Raw genomic sequence first — 23,212 nt, 5'->3', positions numbered from 1 at the left:
TTTTTGTTTGAAAACTGTCCATTCTTATGCGTTTTTAAAAAAATGGTTTCCATTTCACGGCATACATCCAAAAATGTTATAGATGGTTGGAATAAACCTCCAACAGACAGATGCTGAACAAAAGAAGGAGGATTAGAATAACTATGCTCGGTATCGTTTTCAAATGTATAACATCCTAAGTATAGATCTGGAAAATTATCTTTAAATTTTCTACCAAGGAATCCAACAACATACTCAAATCCATCTTCCTCTTGTTCATTAAACTCTGTTATTGTGCTGCTATCGGTACTACTATTATCATTCATATCATAAAACAAATTTGTATCCTTTTCTACAACGTTCATGTCTGGCAAAGATGGTTCAATATTTGCTCTTGAATACATGATAGCAGACACGAAGTGTTCATTGCGGTGGTCATTTCTGTGAGTATGTGAGTCTGTTTCAGGTATCTGTTGCTCATCGTCATTGTCTTTGGTTGCTATGTGAGTTTGGTTTAATAGGACGGATGGAGACTTGCCTAATATAATATTTCTTATTCTATATAGGCAAGCCAATGGTGAAGGATGGTCATAGACACCCCCACGTTGTCTTAATTGAGAAAAAAAGTTTTCTAATACATCTTGGTTTAGCTGAAAGAGAAAAATAAATATAACAGTAAAACATTGATACCATTTAACATTTTTGACGATAATATTACCTTGTTCGTTGAAATGTACTTGATTGAATGCTTCTGTACCATATCTCCGAATATTTTTTTAATTGAAGTTATTTGCATGAGGATTGATTTTTGAAATGTTTGATGGTTATTTTTACCTATCACTCTCATGTTATCGACCATTTCAAACATATCATCTAATGCTTTCACCTGATCTTCAGAACAAATAAAGGATTTCTTATAATCCAAACTAGCTTTTGGCGAATATGAGTTTGAAACACTAAACCAAAGGTCTACTTTTTCTATAAACTCAGCTAAATGTTTCGCATCATCGTTAATTGAATAACGCCTTAAAGTTGTTGCTGTAGTCCTCGATAATAATTGCGCTGCTAAGCTTACATTCTGCCGTTCGTGACTAGACATATTCAAGTGTTTAGAACTTAGTTTAAATAATGGAGTATATTCTGATCCTAGCCTAGAATCTACTAAGAGGCGCAATGGTTCAATCGTAATATTTTTATCTTTATATCTGAAACCATGATCAATCAACCAGTTTCTTATTAATTTTAAGAGATGTGGAGCATCAGGTATTATATAAACATTTTTTTTCGTTATTGGATGCTCGAAATGGGGATTGAAATAGTCATGGGCGCCCAGCTGTTTCCAACAACCAATATTCGCAGAACAGTTATCACTAACAATCGCTGCGACATTTACTCCTTTCTCGTTAAGTTTTTGAATTAAATCTACCATTATTTCTTTAGTCATTTTCGTGTCGAATCCGATGAAAACAGGCTGTTTCCACTGTCTAAATAAGCCTCTGGCCATTACCACTTGTATATAATCATGTGGTCCTAAAATTTCATCCGTTGATTGATCATATTCTAAAACCCTTTGCACCTTCATTTCATCAAAACTTAGAATACATTCACGATCTTGTCTGGGCAATCCACTTGAAAAATTGCCAATAAAAACAAGAACATCGACCAATACGCCTTGCTTGAGGTTTATTTTTCTGGCATATTTTTGAAGTGTGGATAAAGCTGGCAAGGGATAGTGTAAGTCTATTGCTATGTACCGATAGGCTCGTTTTCCGAAATAACGCAACGTCAGTGCAGAGCTTATTTCTTCAATTGTCCATTGCACACGCTTCTTTTCCTTCATGATCAGGTCTATTTGATTGCTGGAAAGAGTCCCTTTGAAAATATTTTTTATTTTGGCAACGAACTCTACCGGTTCTATACTCCTTCTTTTGTTTTTTTCAAGCTCCTTCTTTAATGTTTTGTTTTCGATTTTCAACGCATTGAGTTCTTTATAACAATCGTTCAGTTTTTCTTTCAGTACATGGTTTGCCTTACGCAACTCCTGTAATGATTCCTGCGATTTTCCTGCATCTACTAAATCGCTCGATCTAACAACTATCATGGGACTTTCTACATTATTCACTGGTTCTATTTGGGTAACATTTTCATTCCTACTTTCTTCAACACAAACATCTGTATTTTGTTCATTTTCCCCTAATTCTCTTTCAGTAGTTGAAATGCCTGTTTTGGACGGAACCACTGAAATATAAGTTTAAATAAATCAAACATGTTTTTGTTATTTTAGCGGTATCACAATTAATGAAAAAATTGTTTAGAACAATCAACGTCCTTTTTTCATTGCGGTATCCTCCGACGCCTTCGTGCCGTCCAGATTCGTTAAAGTTGATTACATTTTAGACTACAAATAAAACATTTACTATTTTGAACAGGCCAAACCATATGTTTCGTTTTGTTCAGTTCTTTTTCCCCAAAACATACATTTACTACCGACAAAGAACATATTTTAACTCAGCTCTACAACAGTAATACAATCGATTACACAGGAAACACATTGCGAATCGAATGTTATGTCAATTATAATATGTGTAGTACATTTATTGTTTAATCAAACTAAACCTACTACTATTACTACTCTGAACCTACCATGTGGATAAAGTCTATAAGGGTTTGTTTCTGTAGAATTGCGAGGTAACATTTGGTAATCTTCCTCATTAAAATGAAGCGAACAAATCACAGCTCGGTTACAAGGTTCCCAATCCGATTCGCGTCCGCAAAACTGTATCCACTTTGTTCTTAAATCTCCGCCGGGAGGAAATTTATGAAATTTGATATTCAATCCAAGCTTTTTGGCCTTAGATGGGCCATTATTGCAATAAATCACTGAACAGCTACAAGGCATGACGAAAACACTTTTAACTTCCTGCTTCCTGCGATGAAAACTGGAACAACTGCAAAATCAAATGTAAACAAACCCCAACGTAAACAAACCCCAAATCTGGGGACCTTACGTCAACTCGCAAAACGTCAAAATGCTCTATATTCCACCACCTGATCTTCTTAAATCCACCTTGGTTATAGCGTACGGTGCGAACTGGCTTACAAATATTTATTTTTCTCTTAAGTTAGTGCATTGTTTGTCGTAAAATTGGTGATATTTGGTACAAGAAAGGTCATATTATGTGTCGACATACGCATTGTAGTGTTCTGATCAATTTTAAAAGGAATATTCAGCCAAATTCAAAGTGTGTTATTGTTCCGAGTTTCGGCACGAGCCCACAACATTGAGCTGTCAAAAATGAACATTTACTGTGTACCTATTTTCGGCAGCATTTAAAGTGAAAAATAACCTGTTTATCGTGATTTTAAAATTCCGAACAAGTTAGAATAAATTAAATAAGCATAAAATCTTTAATATACACCACTTTTTCATTGTTTTACTGTTCTGATTCTCTTAATCACAAAACCTGCCGAACGAGTGGCTGACAGCAAAGCTGCCAAAAAAAAGCACAATTTATTTGATATTTTGGAAAATACGTAATGAAATGGTGTGAAACTTCGTATGTGAATATCAAATAAGTACACCTTCACTACAAAATTGTATTTTGTGAAATTTTTTACCGCATTTGTGCAGAATTTCACGTTTTTAGCTACCCTGCCGAAAATAGGTACACTGCCGAAAACTGGTACAGTTACCCTATTTGCCGTGTTTTCAAAAAAAAGTTTTTTTTTGTGATTTCTCATTTTTCCATTCAAATGTCACATTATATGACCGTCCCGGCAGCACTGTGTGCGAATCCTCACAAAACTCAAGCTGTCAAGTGGATGAGTAAGCCAAGAAAAAGAGAAAAAAAGAAACATCCCGTGCAGTTCGCTTTTCCAGCTGCTTGCGCGAGAAAACATACGAAAAAGTGTAGATATTCGGTGTCCCATCACCCATCGTGTAGTTTGCTAAAGTAAGTGTTCGTACAGCCATCGTCGTGCAAGTGTATCGCTTCGATCGGTTTGCGTTTAGGTGCTAAACAAAGCTACCATACTAGCAAGTGCCGCACACTGATAACAGAGCCCAATGACGTAGCTGCTGCTGGCTGTACGTTAGTGGGCAGTAGGAGGAAAAGTTATCCTCCTCCTCTTTTGCTGTGTCCTCGTCAGCAGGCTCAGTTTCTTCCAGCACAGGGAGCAAAATTGGCCCCCGATCTCCCACCCCAACACACACACACACAAATACACGGTTGTGTGATTGTAACATTCGAAGAAGCTTTTATTAATCGGTCGGCATTTCTCTGTTTCTTCAATTACTAGCCCACCTTCCACCTTCGGTAGGCGTTTGGAGTGAGGTGGTGTTGGTGTTGCAGGCGTGACGCAGCCAAGATTGTGAAGCTCGACAAGTTGTATCGCGGCGGCTGCTACGGGTGCGGTGATATTGAGCGCACGGCACAATGGCAGGATTGAACGACAATCCGTTCGGCGAGCCGGAGATTGACAATCCGTTTGCGGTAAGTGTCGGGTGTAATTCGATCCGCCGGCGGAGAAACCGGGAGTGATTTCCTACTCTCTAGCTCGCTTCCTCCTTCTATGCGTCTTTTTGCAGGATCCATCGATACAGCAGATCACGAGAAACACTACCAGCTTGCAACAGACCCTTGACGACTACCGACCGTTCGACAATGATCGCAACGTGCTGGGAAATGGCAGTGGCGCGAGCCAGCCGGCCACGCTGCATCCGTCCACACAGTCCCCGCCGGTGTACAACCAGAGCGGTGCACAGTTTCAAACGAACAGCAATGGGGCAATGGCCGCGAGCGGAAGCAAACCGGACGGAATGACACAGATCTCGACCGCTGAGCTTGAGGTAGGTTTGGAGTCAGTGTGTTGGTTGAATCCCACAGGTTCCCAGGACCGCTTGTCCCCTTGGAGCGCACCTGTGTCCCATGCACGGCACGTCTATACCATATGGCACGCATATCCGGCTAATCGGTTTCTATAATATATTTTCATCTTCCACCACATTGGCGACGATTCTTCCGGTGCGGCGTCTCGGCGACCTTATTCCGATGAACCTATGTAGAATCTTCGGGTATGTTTGAGTGTGCTCTGTAGCACTTGTCCTCATTTCCGCTCCTTCTTTCATTCTTTTTTCTTTTTTTTGTTAACAAGCTTTCTCAAAAATTTCGGTTTTTTTTTTCTTTTTAAATTGCCTCAAATTCAGCTCTTATCAATAACTCAAGCAAGAAATATGATTTGCTTCTTCTCCTCTTAGCTAACGTCAGGGTCTCTTTTTTTTACGTGCTTCGCGACAATTCTGTTCGGTGGCACTGTCGCGCACTGTGCCTTATCAAAATGTCCGCTACGCTACGCACGAGCCCCGCACACAGCGAAAGGTCCGATGCGAGCGTGTTGGTGAGATGACTAATTAACTGCTTCCGCTTCCTGCACTGCGCTCCGTCGATTGATTTTCGTACTTCGATTAGGTGCTGGAATTGGTCCCAATCAAAAACGCATTTTCATTGCTTAACTCACCGCGGAACGGTTTCGCAGCACAAATTCACTTGGTTGCTATTGTATTGTTTCCCGTCTTATGTACAGCTACTAACAAAAATATTGATCACATTGAGTCACTTTTTTTCTTCTTTTGTCTTTTTTCTTTCTCTCTCTCTCTCTCTCTCTCTCTCTCCAATACTTGCCCGAATGCTTATCTTACTTGCTGATTACCATCTCGTTTTCCCGCAGCGTGCCCAGGAAGAGTTGGAGCGCAAAACGCGCGAACTGGAGCGCCGGGAAGCGAACATGATGCGCAGCACGAACGGACAGCCAAACAATTGGCCCCCGCTGCCCGCGTTCTGCCCGATGCAGCCGTGCTTCTACCACGACATCAGCCTCGACATTCCGTCCGAGTTCCAGAAGACGGTCACCCGGCTGTACAAGCTGTGGATGTTCTACGCGCTCGTGATGGTGGTCAACATTCTCGGCGGGCTGGTCATACTGATCCACTCGGGCGAGTTCCGCACGTTCGGGTTGAGCATCTTCTATGCCGTGCTGTTTACTCCTGCATCCTTCCTGTGCTGGTAGATAGCCATTGCTTTGGGCCAATGGAAAAATAAAGAATTTACCCCACTCACCTATGCTCTCTTTCCCTTCTTCCTCCCTTCTTTCCTGCAGGTATCGCCCAGCGTACAAGGCCTTCAAGACGGACTCGAGCTTCAACTTCATGATGTTCTTCTTCATCTTCTCCTTCCAAGCGCTCGTGACCACCATACAGACGATCGGGTTCCCCGGTTCGGGCACGTGCGGCGTCATCATGGCCATCAGCCAGTTCAGCTCGGGCTGGGGCGTCGTCGTTGGCCTGTTCCTGATGTGCATAGCACTTGCCTACGGTACCTGCGCTGCGGGCAACATATTCATGCTGACCAAGGTAAACTGTCCCTCTCCCGCTGCCCCCCCCCTCCCTATCGATGGGACCTAACTTTTCGTTTTCTTCACTCCCGTTTACATTGCACACACATACACACACACACATAGATACACCAAATCTACCGCTCGGGCGATAAGATCACGATGGGCAAGGCACGCGAAGAATTCCAGAGCCAGTTTATGAGCAACTCGATCGTGCGGGACGCGGCCGCCGGTGCCGCCCGTGCCTCCGTCTCGAGCACCCTGAACAGGTACTAGAGGAGTGGGAGTGGCGCATTAGATATGCGTACGCCAATTTCCTCTTCCTCCTCCTCACTACTTTCATTGCTACTTCTACTTCTGAATTGCCAACACACCCCCCCCCCCCCCCTCACACACACACAAACGCAATACGAACTGTTACGTTATTATTACTATTACTACTTACATCCCTATTACTCCCCTACAAAACAACTCGACATCAAGATCTACCGTGTTTAATTATCAGCACTACCACCTTCCTTTACCTCTTTTGCGAAACTCGTATGCTTCGAATGCTTCCATCCCGAAGCTTGTGTTGGGACATTACTTTCCATTATTATTCCCTGTTTCCCTTTTGCCGATGGACAGGCGGTGCGGCATAGATCTATGATGTCTCTATGATGTCCCCAAGCATACGAAAAAGTAAAAAAATCGATCAAAAATAGAACGTTTCGCAATTCGTGCTGCTTTAGCAGAACAGTTCTAAGATTCCCGTTTGCTCCCTTATGGTATTAGATGTTTAGTAGTGACCTTATTTCCCCCCCCTTTTTGCTAGTAGTAATCTTTCACAACTTCCTGACGCGAATCCGTTATATTGTAGTGCCTTACATATTTTGTTTCGGGGGAAGCGCGACTTTCTTTTGTTATGTTTAATCGTTCGATAGGAAAAAGGTAGTGCACGGTGGTGACCACCTATCCTTTTTTCATTCGATGTTTTGATTTACCGTTCTATTGTGACCTGTCTGTGGTGCGGTTCTCCAACACTTTTGTCTGGTGTTTGGTGTTACTACGGCCGTACGTAATATAACTAACAGGCAGATAAAAAATGGAGTAAAATGTAAATGGCAATGCACGATAATCATCGGTCTCATTCAATTCCGTCACTTAACCAAAGCGGAACGGAGTAAGGAAGTGGCGTTTAACGATGGGCATTGCTGTTGAGCAATGGAAATGAATTAACGTTTACACCACTGCGCCACGTGCTGTTAACACGTTTACGTTAACAGTTTTTTTTCTTCTTTTTTTTCTACTAACTTTATGTGATCATGATTGGGAGGGTCGCGCCTTTTCTTTCTGCTATTAATGCAACACGTTTGAGTTGAATGTTAGCTCCCGAGCGCATTAAAGATTGATTCATTAGTTTAGGCAAAGCAGACAGAAAAACAAATCCATCAATAAATAAAGCGGTAGGGCTCGCGGCATTGCTGTTTCTCCGCAATTCACAGCAATTTATATGATGCAGTCGATGCAGTTAGGCGATGAGTCCATGAGTGTAGGAAAGTGACTGTTTAAGTATGTTTAAATTAAAAAAAAAACAACAACTATTTGAGCTAATAGTGTGCAAAATTGGGACGCCGCGGCACGGAATGACGGGTGCGGATGAGATAAAAGCCACGCTGCACGAATCATTATCATGGAAAACTTTACTTATGATTTATATTTATCTTAGATTTACGATGACGTGACCGAGAGATAAAACCGAAAACACTATTACACGAATAAAGAACTCACCACAATGAACTCTAGAGAAACAAATGGAAGGTTGTAATGATGGTTTTTGTTTTGTTGTTGTAATTTTCATTAAGTCTGGTTTGGCATGAGAACTATTCATTTGTAGCATATGTAGTATATTATTTAAATTCGTTCTGCACAGTTCCTATCGTTTAGAAGCTTTAGCTTTCCCGTTCCCACATGACTCTCCTTCCTCCAATTTCGGTAAACCTTTAAATTCCCTACCTTTTGGAATGCAATTAATAGATTAGACTAAATTTTCTGATTTGTTTCTATTGTTGTGTGATTGCATGATCTCTCCACCAATTGTTTCTGCTAAATCCTTGGTACCCAGATACACGCATCGGTTGGATCCTACAAAGGATCCAGCGTATTTGCGGTTGTGAGTGTGTACCGTAAATCTTCCTTCTACCCTTTCTATCCGACTGCATCTAACAACTCCTCTAACCCCGCAATTAGATTGATTGTCGATTGGTGAAGTAATCAAACCCTCTCCCGTTCTGTATTTGCTGTTATCTCTACATTTCTAGCCCATATTGAACAAACCGTACCGAGCGCACACAACCGTTCGATGCGAAGCTGGCCCCCTCCCCCGCCAGCCTATCTTTCCCTCATTCATCGCGCGCGTGGTCTCGTGGATAGGCGGCAGGATTTGGCTCCCCCGACTTTCTAGTGTCTCTAGTTATGTTCCACACTCCCGCACACCCTTTCCGCGGCCGGAAAGATAGCATGAGGGCAAACAGTGTAGCACCACCACCACCACCACCACTGGCGTTGCTACCGTCTTGGAGGGAAACGTGTGTCTATGCTAGGACCTAGATGTGTGTACGTGTGTGTGTGTGTGTGTGTGTGTGTGTGTGTGTGTGTGTGTGTGTGTGTGCGTATGTGTTGTCCTATGTCAGTCTCTAATCCCGATTCCAGCTGGCGCATGGCTTCCATTCTTTTCTCATCCATGCCTGTGTCATTTCCGCACCGTTTTGGAACACCCTTCCCATCGGGAATTACATCCATTGAGGAACTGTATCCCTTTCCTCTCGACTTGAGGACGTTTCAATTCGTTATTATGTTCCTCTATATGCTTCTATGGCTATGGCTTGTAAAGTAAATTCCACCCGAATGAAATTGATGTGTATTCGTCGATGTTTTATCATATCGGTGAGGTCATTTTTCCCATTTTCCTTTACGCTCCCTTCCCCCTCTCTCGTCCTGTGCGCTTTTTCGCTTGTTTATGATTGGACCAGTCGCCACGCGGTAACCGACCGTAATTGTAGGGATAATAGGATTTGGTTGAACGTAAATGTGTCAAAAATGTTTAAATTATTACCGACACGTTATCTACTACACGCACCAATAGTGGAGGATGTGTGTGTTGATACTTACACGAAACGAATGAGCGTAAAGTAGGCTATGCTGTGGATGGGGGGCTCTAGTATTTGAAATCTCTTCTTTGTTTCCTACTATGCACATCCCACAGAGCGCAGGTTTATTAATTAATATAGTAAGAGGACAAACTCTCACGTGTGCTAAAGAAAGGCTAGATGTAACCTGATAATTGTGAGAAAGGAAATATCTTAATTACAAGAATTAAACATTACTAACGGCAAACCCATACCATTAACAAGAATCCAAATCCAATATTCATTTTCCTAAAACAAAAAGACATTTAGAAGGAATAGTAGGCGAAGAGGTAGGAGCCAATTGTTACTAATGGATAGCGCAGAACACGAGCGCGCAGCAACTGAACGAGGACCGCTTGTTTTATCTAACATCAACATCTAAGGTACATAGATATAATTTATTATGATGCACTTTTACCCCACAAATTGAGGAAAGCAGAGTGTGCAAGGGAATAGAGATTAAACTCATAACATTATGTGCTCGATGTGAAATTTCTAATGAACGAATAAAACTATTCACTGTACCCATTCACGACCAGCAGAGACCAGGTGTGTTCAAGAATGGTGGGATAGAGTTGGTACTACTTTAATGATGACACATCTTGGCCGCATTCGCCGCTCTCGCCATGAAAGCGGGCATCGTCAACGGCTACATGCGCATGCCACCCGTAATAGATTCTTAATTGTATAATATTCCAGCGACAGCAAAAGGCGAAGAGTACTACAACGTAACGAATTGTTGTTTATGATCTTAAGTTTTTATTCGCTCAAGAATGTTTCAATCCTTACACAAACACACACGCACCATCATCACAAGGCCGACGATGCGCAGTAGTAGTCGTCACCATCTTCCCCACCAGCTGGCGAAGAGGGCAACAGGAGGGTGGAGGTGCTGGTGGCTTACTTGTGCGCGGCCTTGCGCATATGGGCCAGAATGTTGGACAGCTCCTCGCGCTTCCTCTTGGCACGGATGTGCGTGCCGAGGCGTCGCTTCAGGAACTTGAGCGCACGCTTATCCTTCGACACCTTCAGCAATTCCATACCGCGCTTCTCGTACGGGGCATGACCGACGACCTCACGCACCAGATCGCGCACGAACTTGGTGTGCTTGGTTTGGATCTGTGCATTCCAGGTGGAGAAAGAGATAGAAGAAGAAGAAATTGGGAATGGAAATAGTTAATTATTGCTCTCAATTGGCTGGAAGGGGAAAGGCGTTGATGTGTCTTTAATACGTCAGAACCAAAATTTAACCAGGGTGTACGATTCGGCGAACCGAACCAACAGGAACCGACCAATAGAACATTGGCCAGCCTGCGGCCAGTAGGTAAATGCGTACTGTCTGTGAATGGATTAATGGAGGTTTCATCATGGACAAACTGAAGCGTTCGGTGCACTGAACACAGCAGAGGGAGAAGGACAGATTGTGCCGTATCATACTTACACCCTTCAGGCGGGACGGGCGGATTCCCTTGACTTTGCGGTCGCCGCGGTACTGCAGCTGCTTGATCTTGGTGGTCTTGTGGCCCTTGTTCAGGCCGACACACATTTCGTATCTCGGAGCCATTGTTGTCTCCTGCTCGCGCGCGCACACACACACGCGCGTAACAACAAACGCACATCAGCCAGCGGCAGCACACCACACCACGGAAGTTGCGGGAGTAGAGAGAAACAGCGAAAACATCGTGTTAATTGTTTGCTTAGTATAAATCGCGAAATGGCACCAAAATCTGCTTCACGTGTAGCCGACCGGCGGTGGCGCAAGATGTCGCCATTCTCGGCTCGAGACCGCCTGGACAACTCGTGAAGAAATTGGTGAAAATATCCGCACGACACCACGGTCACATCTTACCTCCTCGCGATTGACAGCCGGAAAAGAACACGAAAGGCCAGTCGAGATGCGTAGATGGGTCGCACAGGCGGAAGTTGATCTTTTCTGACAGCAGCTGCCACTGACAGCTGTCAACGTCGGTCGGGCGAATGCGTTCGATGGCGTGCGAATGTCGACCTGAAAAGAGCGAATTAAAAAAATCCAGGCAGTGTTGGATATTTGAAATGCGTAATACATTTTATTCTTAAGTAATTCTAAGTTTGAGCTGTATTGCGGAAAATAATATAACGCATAAACCCCACAAATGATGGACAAATGATGCCAGCCTGACCGTTGCGGCCCAGCATGGATCGAACGTGCTGTCAAACGGGTGTGTTTACAGTCTCAACATCCCGCGTTTTGTACGATTCGCGAGGAGGCAATTTTAGCGTGACTTTATTTGTTATTTGCAGTGTTTTACGAGCCTCTCAAAAAAACCTCAGCAATGGATAAGCGCTCGAAAAAGCGTAAAAGTCAACCAAGCAGCAAGCTGTCTACCGAATCGAAGAAGCTTAAGCTCGCGGAAGAGGAGCAGACGAAGGAGCCAGCAGCTTCCGATAATGTTTCAAAAGAGGCGGTGGCAGCAGTGCCATCAAGCGTTGATCAATTACACGACCTACAAGCAGACATCAGCAGTTGGCTCGAGAAGCAGGAAGAGTTCGACCAAATGGACCTGGAAGCGCTGGAGGAAGCGAGTAACCATGACGATGAACCGGAGGATGACATTGATTTGGAAGCGCTCGATGTAATCAATTGATCCTACATTTTTACATACACCTACTGTGCTAACCCGCTGCTAATTGTGGTCTTTCTTCCATTCGACAGGTTCCCGTTGGCGTAAGGTGTGCGAAATTCACCGATACTGAGATGCGAAAAAGCTACAAGTACGAGTGCGAGTGGGGCAAGTGCAAGTTCATGAGCGGCACGGATCGGAAATACTTCTTGCACGTCGAATCGCACGCCGAGCTAGCGCTGGAGACGGAGGCCGGAAAGTATACATGCCGGTGGGATCTCTGCGAGTACAGCACCGAGGATGGGTACGAGTTTGTCGGGCACGTGCACTACCATGCGTACCATACGAAGCTGAAGGTGCACGGGGCCAGCCTGCATTTGCTGCTGAAGCTGCCGAACTGTAACAACGACAGCCGGACGCGGAACACGATCACCAACCGGCCGGTCACGTTCCAGTGCGAATGGAACGAGTGCAGCGATCGGTTCAACAAGGCACTGCATTTCTTTCACCACGTGAAGGGCCACATTGACGATATGTGGCCAGCCGGAAAGTGGTCAAGCCAAAAATTTAGTTGCAAGTGGGCGCTCTGCACCACGAAAAGCAAGCTGACGAGTCGGAAGGATTTGATGAAGCACCTCGTATCGCACACGACGGAGCGGCTCATTGCGTGCTTTAACTGTGGTACACACTTCCGGATTCGCGATAAGTTCGTCGACCATTGCAACCGACAGCTGGAAATAGCACGTAAGCTACCCTCGCCTACTATCGTTTTGTTGTAAAACACCCATTTTCATTTACTTGTCGCTCCCATACTAATCGCCAACAGATCGCAAGTATCAGTGCGACCAGTGCGGTCGTTACTATGCCACCAAACCGCTGCTGAACAATCACATGCAGTATCACAGACAGGCGCACGCGTGCGAATTGTGTCCAGCCAAATTTTCCAGCCCGGGCTTGCTGGCGGCACACATCCGCATCAAGCACCTGAACCAGCGTGACTTCAAGTGCCCGCAGTGTGATTATGCGTCCCATTACAAGAAAGATCTGGTGGCTCACATACTTGGCCACGAAGGGAAGCTGTTCCGGTGCGAGGAGTTTGGCTGCAATGTCGTCTACCGGACGTTACTTGGTTTGAAAAAGGTAGGTTCAGAAGTTGGTGCGGGGAGGTTGGTTGGTATATGTCTTCCGCAAGTGAGTACTGTACGTTTGCTCTTTTTCCCCTTCTTCATCATCAGCACATCAGCTGGCACTATAATTTACCAACACCGGTGTACGCGTGTCATCTTTGCGATAATCATTTACGCTACAAATCATCGACTTCCCTGAAGAAGCATTTTCTCTTTAAGCACGATATGGCACGGCCGCCGGGGATGTCGCGGTTTCGCTTCAAGCCCGACACTGACGGCATGTACCGCCTGCAATCGTTCGTGGACGAAAAGCTGAGGAAACACCACGAAGAGCAGCAGCCTCTGGAACAGCAACAGAATAGTGGTGAGGCTAACGAGGGTACTGGGCCGACTGGAAGCAAAGGCAAAAGGAAACAGCAAACATCACAAGCGAAAGCGGTGCAACCAATGCGGGATGAAGCGAAACCAACCGCCCTAGCGGAGGCAATGGATGCGCCGAAACCGAAGCTTAAGATAAATTCCATGAAGTCGATTGGCATACGCAAGTTTCAGATTGAGTTGGGCGTTGAAGCGGTAGAACCAGAATCATCATCAACCAATGCAGTGCCAGCAGCGACGGCATCGCCATCGGGAGGTGGCGCAGCGATTGCAAAACAATTGCCGGGACAGCACGGAACAGCAGCAGCGGAAGCCGCTGTGCGTCCGCCGGTGGGCATAAAGCAGGAGAAGGTGGAAGAGCCGAACCATTTCGGCACGGAATCGACCAAGCAGCCGAAAGATGTGAAGGATTTTATGGTAATGAAGCGGTACTTGAAATCGAGCGCAAAGCCGTCAATCAACGCCTAGGTGCGCGAGACCATCTAACGTTCGTTGTAGTACAGTAGAACGTCGATTATCCGGGGGCGGATTAACCGGCGGGCGGCTTAACCGTGCGCATAAATGTGACAGCTGTTCAAACGTACAGCGAACATTTGCAGCGATAGTCAAGTGGGCAACCAAATTTTTGTGCAGCTCTGTAGTGTCTAGTGGTGTTTTTGAAATTTATTTTTGTTCATGAACAGTTGTTAAACCTATAGTTATTGATTAAAATAATATTCTACTGACGATTTATCGATTGATTCAAGGTGAATTAATCATAAAACTAGTGGATTATTTAATTTTTATATGAATTTGACATTTCTTGGACCATTATCCGTGCAAATCGATTAACCGGCAAACGCCCGGTCCCGAGCTGCCCGGATAATCGACGTTCCACTGTATGTTGATTTGCTTTGTGTAGTGTGTTTGGGATTGTAGATAAATGTTTTTTTTCTTAAGTTGAATAGTATAAATTCGGTCCAAAAAGGCCGTATTACTTATAAATTCGGGTTTTGAATAAAATATAATTATTGACAAACTCTTCAACACAATTGAATCGTGGTATTGTACTGGACAATTCAGTCGTAGAGCAGGTCGTCGCAAAGAATCAAATGGAGAAAAATCAGCAGACAAAAATCACACGGGACAAGAGTCCAACGACCAGCATGTGGATTGACCAGAACTGCAAGAGGGTTATCCCTCAAGATCCTGATCGATTGCTAAAATTTCATTGAGAATAGGGAAAGAAAAATATTTCTTGGGTCGTTAATCCTGGCTAAAATGTTCTGGAGAACATAAGTGTGTGAGCAAAAGTCAGTGCCAGTTGCTTTCAAATTAAAATGCACGTCCGAGTTTTGTTCCTTCACGTAGAAATGGAGCGAATAGGAAACTTCCCCTATGAAAAGCAATTTTGTCACTATTCCGTGGTAAAGGAACAATGTAATAAAAAAAATAAGCACACAATTTTTGATAAATTTATGAGCAACAATTCAAATGTGTCGCCCCAAAGTCGACATAGCCAGCGGACGACATTGAACGCATTCGCCCGTCTGCACGGTACACGCTTGACAGCTGCCAAACGTCATTTGCGCGACGGAAAACGGAAGTCGGCAACGGTGTTCAGCTTGGCAGAATCGGTCCATTTTGACAGCCTTTTTACTCTCCTCGAGTGTATGGGAATAGACGTGTAAAATGAAGGTACGATCGAGTAGTGACGAATTTCGGGTGAAATGTGGTGAAATTGGACCCAAATCGTATCGCCAGCCCTGCGGCAGTGCGGTGGCAATGTTTGCCGACCGTTGTTCTCGTTGGGCCGACACAAAATGGGGGAATAATTGTGTCCAGCCGCATACAACGCGTGTTTGGTTGGTGGTGGTGTTTCGTTGTCGTATCCGCCACCGTTTGACAGCAGTGCGGTCGGGGTGTGGGTTTGGGGCAACGGGACGGATGGATATATGGAAACCCGGCGGGCCTCATTGACTCCGGGGTGTGTGTGTGTGTGTGTGCGTGTTTCAGGACCAAGTAGAGTAGCAGTGCCACTGCGGGGAAGATTTTGGCCAGTTTGGCCGGCGATCGATTTGGAACTCCGATGTTTATCATATGTTTCGCCATGAATACAACGCATGAGATCTGGACACAACCGGATATGATGGCGGCGCAGGAATGTGGATGATGTTGATCATCCCGTTGGGAAGAGAGGTGTAGCGTGTGCTGATTTGTTTTTTTTTGTTTTTTTTTTTCTCTTCCAGTTGAACGTATCGTTTCCCGCTACGGGGGCTCAGAAGACCTTCGAGATCCCCTCGGACGACCACAAGCTGCGTCACTTCTATGACAAGCGTATGGGCACGGAGATCGGCGCCGATCATCTCGGTGAGGAATGGAAGGGTTACATCCTGAAGATTGCCGGCGGTAACGACAAGCAGGGTTTCCCCATGAAGCAGGGTGTGCTGACGAACAGTAAGTAATCGACCGCCAAGGGCTGCATTTATGTGACAGACCGCGAACCTATCTGACCGAAACACACACACCCTCCCTTTTCACTACAGCTCGTGTCCGTCTGCTCCTGAAGAAGGGCCACTCGTGCTACCGCCCGCGCCGTGCCGGCGAGCGCAAGCGCAAGTCGGTGCGTGGTTGCATCGTCGACCAGAACCTGTCCGCCCTGGCACTGGTGATCGTGCGCAAGGGCGAGAAAGACATTCCCGGGCTGACCGACGTGAACGTGCCGCGCCGTCTCGGTCCGAAGCGTGCGAGCAACATCCGCAAGCTGTACAACCTGAGCAAGGAGGATGATGTGCGCCACTACGTCGTCAAGCGCCCGCTGCCGGTGAAGGAGGGCCAGAAGCCGCGCTTCAAGTCGCCGAAGATCCAGCGTCTGATCACGCCGGTGGTGCTGCAGCGCAAGAGACACCGTCTGCTCATCAAGAAGCGCCGCTCGGAGGCGCGCCGCGAAGCCGAGTCGCAGTACTCGCGCCTGCTGGCGCTGCGCCGCCGGCAGGAGCGTGTGCGCCGCCACTCGCGCCTCTCCTCGATCCGCGACTCGCGCAGCTCGCTGACGTCGGAGAAGGACAAGAAGTCGCTGGCCGCGGCCAAGAAGAAGGAGGCCGCCTCCAAGAAGGAAGCCGCCGCGCCCAAGAAGGAGGCGGCACCGGCCAAGAAGGCTGCGGTCGCGAAGAAGGACGCCGGCAAGAAGGACGCCGCCAAGAAGACCGTCGCCAAGAAGGAGGTGAAGAAGGATGGCAAGAAGGAGGTGAAGAAGGATGCCGCCAAGAAGGACGCCGGCAAGAAGGAGGTGAAGAAGGACGCCCCCAAGAAGGACGCGGGCAAGAAGGAGGTGAAGAAGGACGCCGGCAAGAAGGAGGAGAAGAAGCCGGCGGCAGCGTCCGCGCCGGCGGGCAAGAAGGCCGCAGCGAGCAGCGCGAAGCCGGAAGCCGCCAAGAAGGCCGCCCCGAAGACCGAGGGCAAGAAGCCGGCGGCAGCAGCGGCCGAGAAAAAGCCGGCCAAGAAGGAGACGGCGGCACCGGCAGCGGCTGGAGCCAAGAAGGAAGCCCCGAAGCGCAAGCCGGAACCGGCGGCCCAGCAGAAGGGTGAGGCCAGCGCAGCCAAGAAGGAGAAGAAGCAACAGCAGCCGAAGAAGAAGTAATTTTCTTGCAATCGGTAGCAGTGGCGAGTGGAAAAGCGTAAAAAAATCCCGGTACCCGACCCCCAACGGCGCCGTACCGCGGCACCGATGCTCCGATCCTGACTTCGGACACCTGCGACCCGGGTTCGTTCCGGATTCGCTACTAGGGGTTTTGTAATTTAATCTTAAACGATATGAAGAAAAACACAATACAAAGGTAATGATAAAGGATCGGACTTGGTGTACAATTGGTTGATGTTTGCTTCTTCTTTTTCCTGTCGACCGTCGACATTTCTGCATTTTGCGTGCGGAATGCCGAATGATCCGAACGTTTCGCAATAGTGCGTAATTTAGTCAACATTCAAATCTCCTGCATTCAGGGTCAACGGACGCCCAGTCACATCATCGGATGGAGTAAACAAAGTTTGCTGTAGGGAATGTTTTTCAACGAACTAGGGGATTGTCAGGAAATCATAAGCTTCTCAAGCCAGGACACTCAATCTACGGCTCTCATCTTGGTATGTTCCATTCCCATAGATATTTACTCACTTACCCAGTGCCAGTGTCGCTTTGCCTTGGTCTTCACCGCGGACAGCTCCACGCTGCTATCTTGCCACCTAAACTTTCGAATATTCCTCCATCTTCTTCGTGGACTGTTTGAATGGAGTTTACTGGGTGGCATCATCGGAATCTGGCATGCTTGATTGAGACACTGCACGGCAGCGATGTGATCGTTGTAACGACTCCGTCATCGCCCTTCGACACCATGGTTTCCATGGTTACCACGTGGTGTGATGGTATTGGAGTAGGATGATTTTTTAATTCGTTTTCTTTTGTTGAGTAATCGTTCAGTGATTCGTTTCCGATTTTATTATTCCTTGCTTACTTTCGAAATTATGAACATTTATGCCAATGTGGCACTATAGCATTAAAAGCTTACGCATTTGAAGAGGGATGAGTGAGTGCAAAACTCTACAATCGAAAAGTCTGCAGTCACTACACCACCGCCGCATTCATTTTCTCCCCCAAATTACTTTACAACGCCTGCCTCCAGCGAGACCGAGATGTTGCTGGTCGGATGCATCCGGGTCAGATGGTTCCGCAGGTGCACCTTCTGCGTGAAGAACCGCTCCGGACAGATGACGCACCGGTAGCGCTTCTGGGCGGAATGGGTCAGCTTGTGCTTGCACAGATCCGAGCTGCTTACGAACGCTTTGTCGCACACGTCGCACGCGAAGGGCTTCGTGTTGGTGTGCGCTAACATGTGCGTCTTGAGGGCGCTCGATTGGGTGAACCCCTTTTGGCACATGCTGCACCGGTACGGCCGTTCCGCCGTGTGCGTTCGCATGTGCGACTTCAGATTGCCCGACTGCACGAACCGCTTGTCGCAGAAATCGCACGCGAACACCTTCAGCTGTGCGTGCAGGCGCAAATGATCGACCAGGTTCGACCGGCGGAGAAACGATTTGTCACACTCGTTACACTGGTGCTTGAGCGCAGACTTGTCGGGGCGCCGTTTTTTCTTCTGGGGCGAGGTGGTAATCTGCTGCAGGATGAAATCTACCGCCGTTAGGCCCCGGTTTGTCCCGCTCGGCTGTTCGGGAGTGTCGTGACGCTGGTGCACGAGCTGTTCGTCGTCCGGGTGTTCGGACTCTTTGCTACCTTCGCGTTGCTCGTTCTCGTTCTCCTCGTCCGTCACGATCTGCTGATCGGTTAGGTCCAGTTCGCATAGTTCTTGCACGGTGGTTAGATCTATTTCTTCCGCCTCTTCTTTGTCGCATTCTTCGTTATCGAGATAGTTCTGAAGCATCTCGTTGGTGCGATGAAAATCGCGCACGAAACAAAATGCATCATCTATTCGGGCCGCGCAATTTCTGCAAATTTTCGACGGTAGCTTACTGTTGGAAATGAGCTGAAAACAAAAAAAAAAGTAAGGAAAAAAAAGGAGGAAAACGAGGAAAAGCGTCAACGAAGACGTAGACGATGCATTTATCTACATTTCGGTGCTTACCTCTACGTTAGTGATTTTCTGTATGGCTTCCACGAAGGTTGTCTCGCTGTGGGAAGCGATCGAACTAAGGTAGATGTCGTAGTAATCCTCGCTCTCGCTGCACGATAAGCATAACCGGCAGCAGGTGGTAAAGCTAGTTATTGTAAACTCAATCTGGGATTCGTCTTTGAGGTCCATCGCGTTACTGTACCGACCAGAAACCGAGCGCCAAGTGCGGAGCTTTGTTATGATGCAGTTGCAACTGTCAAAATGTAATGTAAACACAACCTCCAAGGCGCCGATACAGGGTGCTTCCGAAAGATGCAATCGTCCTAGGAAACTGCAGCTTGTTTCGATTCATTGCCACCGCATCGCTTTATTTATCGTAAATATCAACTAAAACAATCAAACAGCCCACGTTACGCTAATGCGACAACACATGTCGGCCCTTCAGTATTTTACGCATCAGCACCCGGCGCCCGGCCAGGGTAGACATCCGTTTCCACCATCCGTGCACTCGGACACGCTTTGTTTCTCGTGCGCGGGGAAACTGATTCCGGATAACTGTGCGGGCCGACAGCAGACCCCAGGCACCGCCAGCTGTAGCTTCTGCAAGACCGTTGAACAGATTGCCACCGAAGAAAGGAACGGCCGGCAGCTTGGGAAGGAGGATTCTGGAAGTTACGTAAAGAGATACAGTAGGTAGGTAATAATCGTTCGTTGGCCTGATCGAGGGACAGATGCTACTTACTGGAAAGATCTCACCAATGCCATTGGACAATCGTTGTGAAGGATCGATGAAGAAAAAAGACGGTGTTTTAATTGTGTAAATTGTGTGAACAGGAATGGGCCACACGGTGATGTTTTGTTGTGATTCGCTAGACGTTTGACAGTTGACAAGTTGGGCACAGGGTGCGCAGAAGAATTGTCCCAACTGATCTAGAGCAAACAGGGTGTTCATTACAATAAGGTGCAGACAAAAAATTTGTATTCAAAATGACCGGTAAAAACATCAGTAGACAAAATTATAACCGTTAAGCCAATGAACAAACATACATTTAGTTGAAATAAAGAACTAAATGAAATAATTTAATAAAAACATAGATTCAACATGAAATTTATGGATAAAGTTTTGAATTTCAATGATACTTCCCGTATTAGAAATCGTTTGCCCAAGCGCCACAGATTAAGCTTAAACGACTGGAAAATTGAAAATCCATAGAAAAAAAATGAAAGCTCCACAACTTCATTGGTTTGAACAATAGATGGCGTATTACAACTCATCATTATATTGCTATCCTTTTCTTGCAATGTGTTTCGACAAGTTTCAATTTATCATGACCTATATAGCCTTCTAACTTTCTGAGCAAAAATCTATTTCAATGGTCGTGTGGTCAGATACGTGGGTATCAACACCAACGACCATTACTCAAATCTCACTTGCTTCAGTGTTGGTGGTTTCCGTTGGAGTTTAGTATTTAAACAATCGTATCGCCGTTCTAGTTCTAGCGATGCATAACTTCAATGCGAAACCATACAACAGTACAGAGGAAATGAGAAAGCTCTCCTCCAAGCGAGGAAGCTCAACTGGTTGGGGTATCCCACCAACAGAGAGCGCCACCAGCTTTTTTGCTATTTTTAGAATGCATGAGTCGTTTGCCGTCTGCTAAACGAAGTCTTTCTATATTCCGTTTAGGTAGAGTGCTTGAGTCGTTTAGAAGCCGTTTAGTGGTCGTTTAGTGGATTTGAGGCACTTGGGTTGATGTGTGTGATATTATTTTGTTTTAAAACAGAAACAGGAACTTGCTTTTTAGTTTTGAAAAAATGAAGAAATTTCCATTCACATTAGTGACTGTGTTTGTTTTATTTCATTAAGTGGTATTTATTTTCTTTAAGATTATTTTCCTGTCGGATGTCAAAACCATTTAAAGTAGTTTATCATGTTGAATTATTTGCTTCCCATCCCTCCCCTCCCCTAACCCCTCCACCCTTCTTCAAGCAGGGTCCGTCGAGTATTGCATTCTGTTTGTTTGATTCTGTTCTTGTCTCCTTATCTTCTTGATTTTCTTCTTTCCTCTAGATTCAGTTTCAATTTAGTAGCTTTGCTTCTCAGAATAATTTCGGTATGTTTGTTTGTTTTCCTATACCTATAGCTAGTTTTTTTTCTTTTTAGTTTTTTTTGTTGCTGATGGAATTCGTCCACTCACATTCTTTTTCAATATTTTCAATAAAAAATGAATAAAGCTTCAATTAGTGTGCATGCGTGTTTCGTTTCTCATTTTATAAGAATATGTTTGAATTAGTTTTGTTCCGCCGTTTTGGAGCGCAATGAATTGGGCATTTAGTAGTCGGTTTCGGTTTTGCTTCTTTTAAAGAGTTGAGCTTAGAAACTACACGGGCTTAGTGGCGTAAAGTTTGGTATTTGGTTGCTGTTTTTTTGTTTTTGGGAGTTTGAGATAAGTTGCTGAGTGCTAACGGGCATCCACATGAACCTGCCGTTCATATATTACTATTTGCATGTTGCTATTTTTTCTTCTAATGCTATATCTATATCGCTTTCAATAGGTGAAAACAGTAGCATTTTGTATGGTTGTGTGAGTGTGTATTGTTTGTAATTGGCATTGTTACTTTAATGTTTCTAGTAAAAATAAAGAACAATTCGTTGGAAAACCGTAAAACATCTGAAGAGGTTCAACAATCGTAGATGAAAAAACCAACACTATTTTATATTATTGCACGTATTTGTAGGACTAATGGGTCTATACTTAGCCTTAGACCCTTTCTTTGGGTGTGTTTGCTTTGGGTGCAGCTATTCAGAATGTTCCTAGCTAGCTCTAGGCGAGATTTTATTGGTGAGGGTTTGCAGTTTGACTGCATCCTCAAATTCCTCTCAGTTGATGCGCAACTTTCTTATATGATTAAAATCTCCAATAGGAAAAAAACACAGTATCGATTAACGCTTTGAGCTTTTGAGTTTGTTTGCGGGAAAAACGGAAAAGCATCGAAAGAGACAAATATGTTGTAGAGATAAAGAGATAGAGAGAGAGAGAGAGAGCGAGAAAGAGAGGCAACGAAGCAAACAGGTTAACCACGTGGTTGAGCGTGTTGCATATCGACACCTACTTGCTTGCTGATTTTGTTTTTGTAACGCGGCTCGCTCGGATTCCCGCAAACATGCTCTACCTAATCCGTACGCGAGGCTACTAGGATTCAATTAATTAGTAAACTAGAACTAGATTTGTTGGAAGGAGACTGGCTTAACGCTAGATTTGTTTTTTGTTCATTTATTTTAAATATTCAATCTGGACAGGCGCCATTAACAAACCTTAGGTTATCCGTTTTTAGTGTTTTGGTAGAGGGAAAAACCAATCGAGTTTTTATGTTTATATCGCGATATGCATAATCTGTGTGTATCTGTGTGTATTTTGTTGCGAATTTTGCTCACTGTTTAACAACAAAGCAAAAAGTGAATATCTATTGCTATTATTACTACCACTACTACTATTTACTATTATTCCTACATACTGCTCGCGTATAAAGGTAAAGCTTTTGGATGGGATTTAGGAAAAACGCATATGCACGAGCGCAAAGTGCAGTCCTTCGCATTGTCTATCTACCCCTGCCCATATCAGCACAAGTCCCTCGATATACTTTTTTTTAAATCACGCCTTTGTTTTTGTTTATGTTTTTAAATCTCACCATCATCTTCTCTGAAACGACCGCACATTGCACCGCGCAAAAAGCTGCTGGAACTACTTTTACTGCCGTTCAACCTATTGCACACTAAACATGCTTGTTTTCTCTTCTTTTGCCACTTTCTTTGTGTGTATGTATTGTGTGTGCGTGTGTGTGTGTTTATGTGTAGTTAGTTAAGTTTTCGGATGAGCCCCATTTTGACAACGGTTTGTCCTGACGTCCTCTCTTTTTATAATAAGCTTTCTCTTATATGCGCAGCAAACAAGGCACTGTGGAATTTTATCGAT

At 45.2% G+C, this 23,212-nt stretch overlaps 6 protein-coding genes across 8 annotated transcripts; 3 read left to right on the top strand and 3 right to left on the bottom strand.

The window, feature by feature from the left end:
* Positions 1–3,766: 3,766 nt before the first annotated feature.
* Positions 3,767–10,079, top strand: LOC1273042 (secretory carrier-associated membrane protein 5B). Of its 2 annotated transcripts, XM_061651219.1 has the most exons (8): positions 3,773–3,932; positions 4,279–4,472; positions 4,568–4,828; positions 5,045–5,053; positions 5,707–6,041; positions 6,136–6,388; positions 6,496–6,638; positions 8,670–10,079. In XM_061651219.1, the coding sequence occupies exons 2-8, from the start codon at positions 4,416–4,418 to the stop codon at positions 8,677–8,679; spliced, it is 1,068 nt and encodes a 355-aa protein (XP_061507203.1). In that variant the 5' UTR covers positions 3,773–3,932; positions 4,279–4,415; the 3' UTR covers positions 8,680–10,079. The 2 variants fall into 2 exon arrangements, with proteins under 2 accessions (XP_311983.5, XP_061507203.1); XM_311983.6 differs by lacking the exon at positions 5,045–5,053 and having other exon boundaries at positions 3,767–3,932.
* Positions 10,080–10,272: 193 nt separating this feature from the next.
* On the bottom strand, positions 10,273–11,500 carry LOC1273043 (large ribosomal subunit protein eL36). Its single transcript, XM_311984.5, has 3 exons — positions 11,386–11,500; positions 10,978–11,109; positions 10,273–10,655 (listed from the first exon to the last, which is right to left on the bottom strand). Exons 2-3 carry the CDS (start codon positions 11,098–11,100, stop codon positions 10,437–10,439), a joined length of 342 nt encoding a protein of 113 aa, XP_311984.4. The 5' UTR covers positions 11,101–11,109; positions 11,386–11,500; the 3' UTR covers positions 10,273–10,436.
* A 109-nt stretch (positions 11,501–11,609) lies between these two features.
* Positions 11,610–14,426, top strand: LOC1273044 (histone H4 transcription factor). Of its 2 annotated transcripts, XM_061651218.1 has the most exons (5): positions 11,610–11,734; positions 11,817–12,148; positions 12,229–12,880; positions 12,963–13,276; positions 13,372–14,426. In XM_061651218.1, exons 1-5 carry the CDS (start codon positions 11,710–11,712, stop codon positions 14,107–14,109), a joined length of 2,061 nt encoding a protein of 686 aa, XP_061507202.1. In that variant the 5' UTR covers positions 11,610–11,709; the 3' UTR covers positions 14,110–14,426. The 2 variants fall into 2 exon arrangements, with proteins under 2 accessions (XP_061507202.1, XP_311985.4); XM_311985.5 differs by having other exon boundaries at positions 11,726–12,148.
* Positions 14,427–15,164: 738 nt separating this feature from the next.
* LOC1273045 (small ribosomal subunit protein eS6) lies at positions 15,165–17,487 on the top strand. The gene is made up of 3 exons (XM_001237410.4): positions 15,165–15,318; positions 15,870–16,077; positions 16,167–17,487. The coding sequence occupies exons 1-3, from the start codon at positions 15,313–15,315 to the stop codon at positions 17,258–17,260; spliced, it is 1,308 nt and encodes a 435-aa protein (XP_001237411.2). The 5' UTR covers positions 15,165–15,312; the 3' UTR covers positions 17,261–17,487.
* Positions 17,488–18,065: 578 nt separating this feature from the next.
* LOC3290708 (zinc finger protein 675) lies at positions 18,066–19,460 on the bottom strand. Its single transcript, XM_563202.5, has 2 exons — positions 19,251–19,460; positions 18,066–19,151 (listed from the first exon to the last, which is right to left on the bottom strand). Exons 1-2 carry the CDS (start codon positions 19,425–19,427, stop codon positions 18,270–18,272), a joined length of 1,059 nt encoding a protein of 352 aa, XP_563202.4. The 5' UTR covers positions 19,428–19,460; the 3' UTR covers positions 18,066–18,269.
* Positions 19,461–19,585: 125 nt separating this feature from the next.
* On the bottom strand, positions 19,586–20,120 carry LOC1273046 (large ribosomal subunit protein bL34m). The gene is made up of 2 exons (XM_311987.4): positions 19,981–20,120; positions 19,586–19,903 (listed from the first exon to the last, which is right to left on the bottom strand). Exons 1-2 carry the CDS (start codon positions 20,001–20,003, stop codon positions 19,654–19,656), a joined length of 273 nt encoding a protein of 90 aa, XP_311987.3. The 5' UTR covers positions 20,004–20,120; the 3' UTR covers positions 19,586–19,653.
* Positions 20,121–23,212: the final 3,092 nt, after the last annotated feature.

This window comes from Anopheles gambiae, chromosome 2, assembly GCF_943734735.2.
Source record: "Anopheles gambiae chromosome 2, idAnoGambNW_F1_1, whole genome shotgun sequence".
Taxonomy (NCBI): domain Eukaryota; kingdom Metazoa; phylum Arthropoda; class Insecta; order Diptera; family Culicidae; genus Anopheles; species Anopheles gambiae.
Note: the sequence above shows the minus strand (reverse complement) of the source record. Positions and strands in the feature narration are given on the sequence as shown.

Bases quoted from the DNA above. Each gene is read 5' to 3' on its own strand.
- LOC1273042 (XM_061651219.1), top strand. From the start codon at position 4,416: ATGGCAGGATTGAACGACAATCCGTTCGGCGAGCCGGAGATTGACAAT. The intron at 4,473-4,567 runs GTAAGTGTCGGG...GTCTTTTTGCAG, and splicing joins AGATTGACAATCCGTTTGCG to GATCCATCGATACAGCAGAT. The intron at 6,042-6,135 runs GTAGATAGCCAT...TCTTTCCTGCAG, and splicing joins CCTGCATCCTTCCTGTGCTG to GTATCGCCCAGCGTACAAGG.
- LOC1273043 (XM_311984.5), bottom strand. From the start codon at position 11,100: ATGGCTCCGAGATACGAAATGTGTGTCGGCCTGAACAAGGGCCACAAG. The intron at 10,656-10,977 runs GTAAGTATGATA...TGGAATGCACAG, and splicing joins GCCCGTCCCGCCTGAAGGGT to ATCCAAACCAAGCACACCAA.
- LOC1273044 (XM_061651218.1), top strand. From the start codon at position 11,710: ATGGATCGAACGTGCTGTCAAACGG. The intron at 11,735-11,816 runs GTGTGTTTACAG...TGTTATTTGCAG, and splicing joins TCGAACGTGCTGTCAAACGG to TGTTTTACGAGCCTCTCAAA. The intron at 12,881-12,962 runs GTAAGCTACCCT...AATCGCCAACAG, and splicing joins CCGACAGCTGGAAATAGCAC to ATCGCAAGTATCAGTGCGAC.
- LOC1273045 (XM_001237410.4), top strand. The intron at 16,078-16,166 runs GTAAGTAATCGA...TTTTCACTACAG, and splicing joins GCAGGGTGTGCTGACGAACA to CTCGTGTCCGTCTGCTCCTG.
- LOC3290708 (XM_563202.5), bottom strand. From the start codon at position 19,427: ATGGACCTCAAAGACGAATCCCAGATTGAGTTTACAATAACTAGCTTT. The intron at 19,152-19,250 runs GTAAGCACCGAA...TTTTGTTTTCAG, and splicing joins AGAAAATCACTAACGTAGAG to CTCATTTCCAACAGTAAGCT.
- LOC1273046 (XM_311987.4), bottom strand. From the start codon at position 20,003: ATGGCATTGGTGAGATCTTTCCA. The intron at 19,904-19,980 runs GTAAGTAGCATC...CGTAACTTCCAG, and splicing joins GCATTGGTGAGATCTTTCCA to AATCCTCCTTCCCAAGCTGC.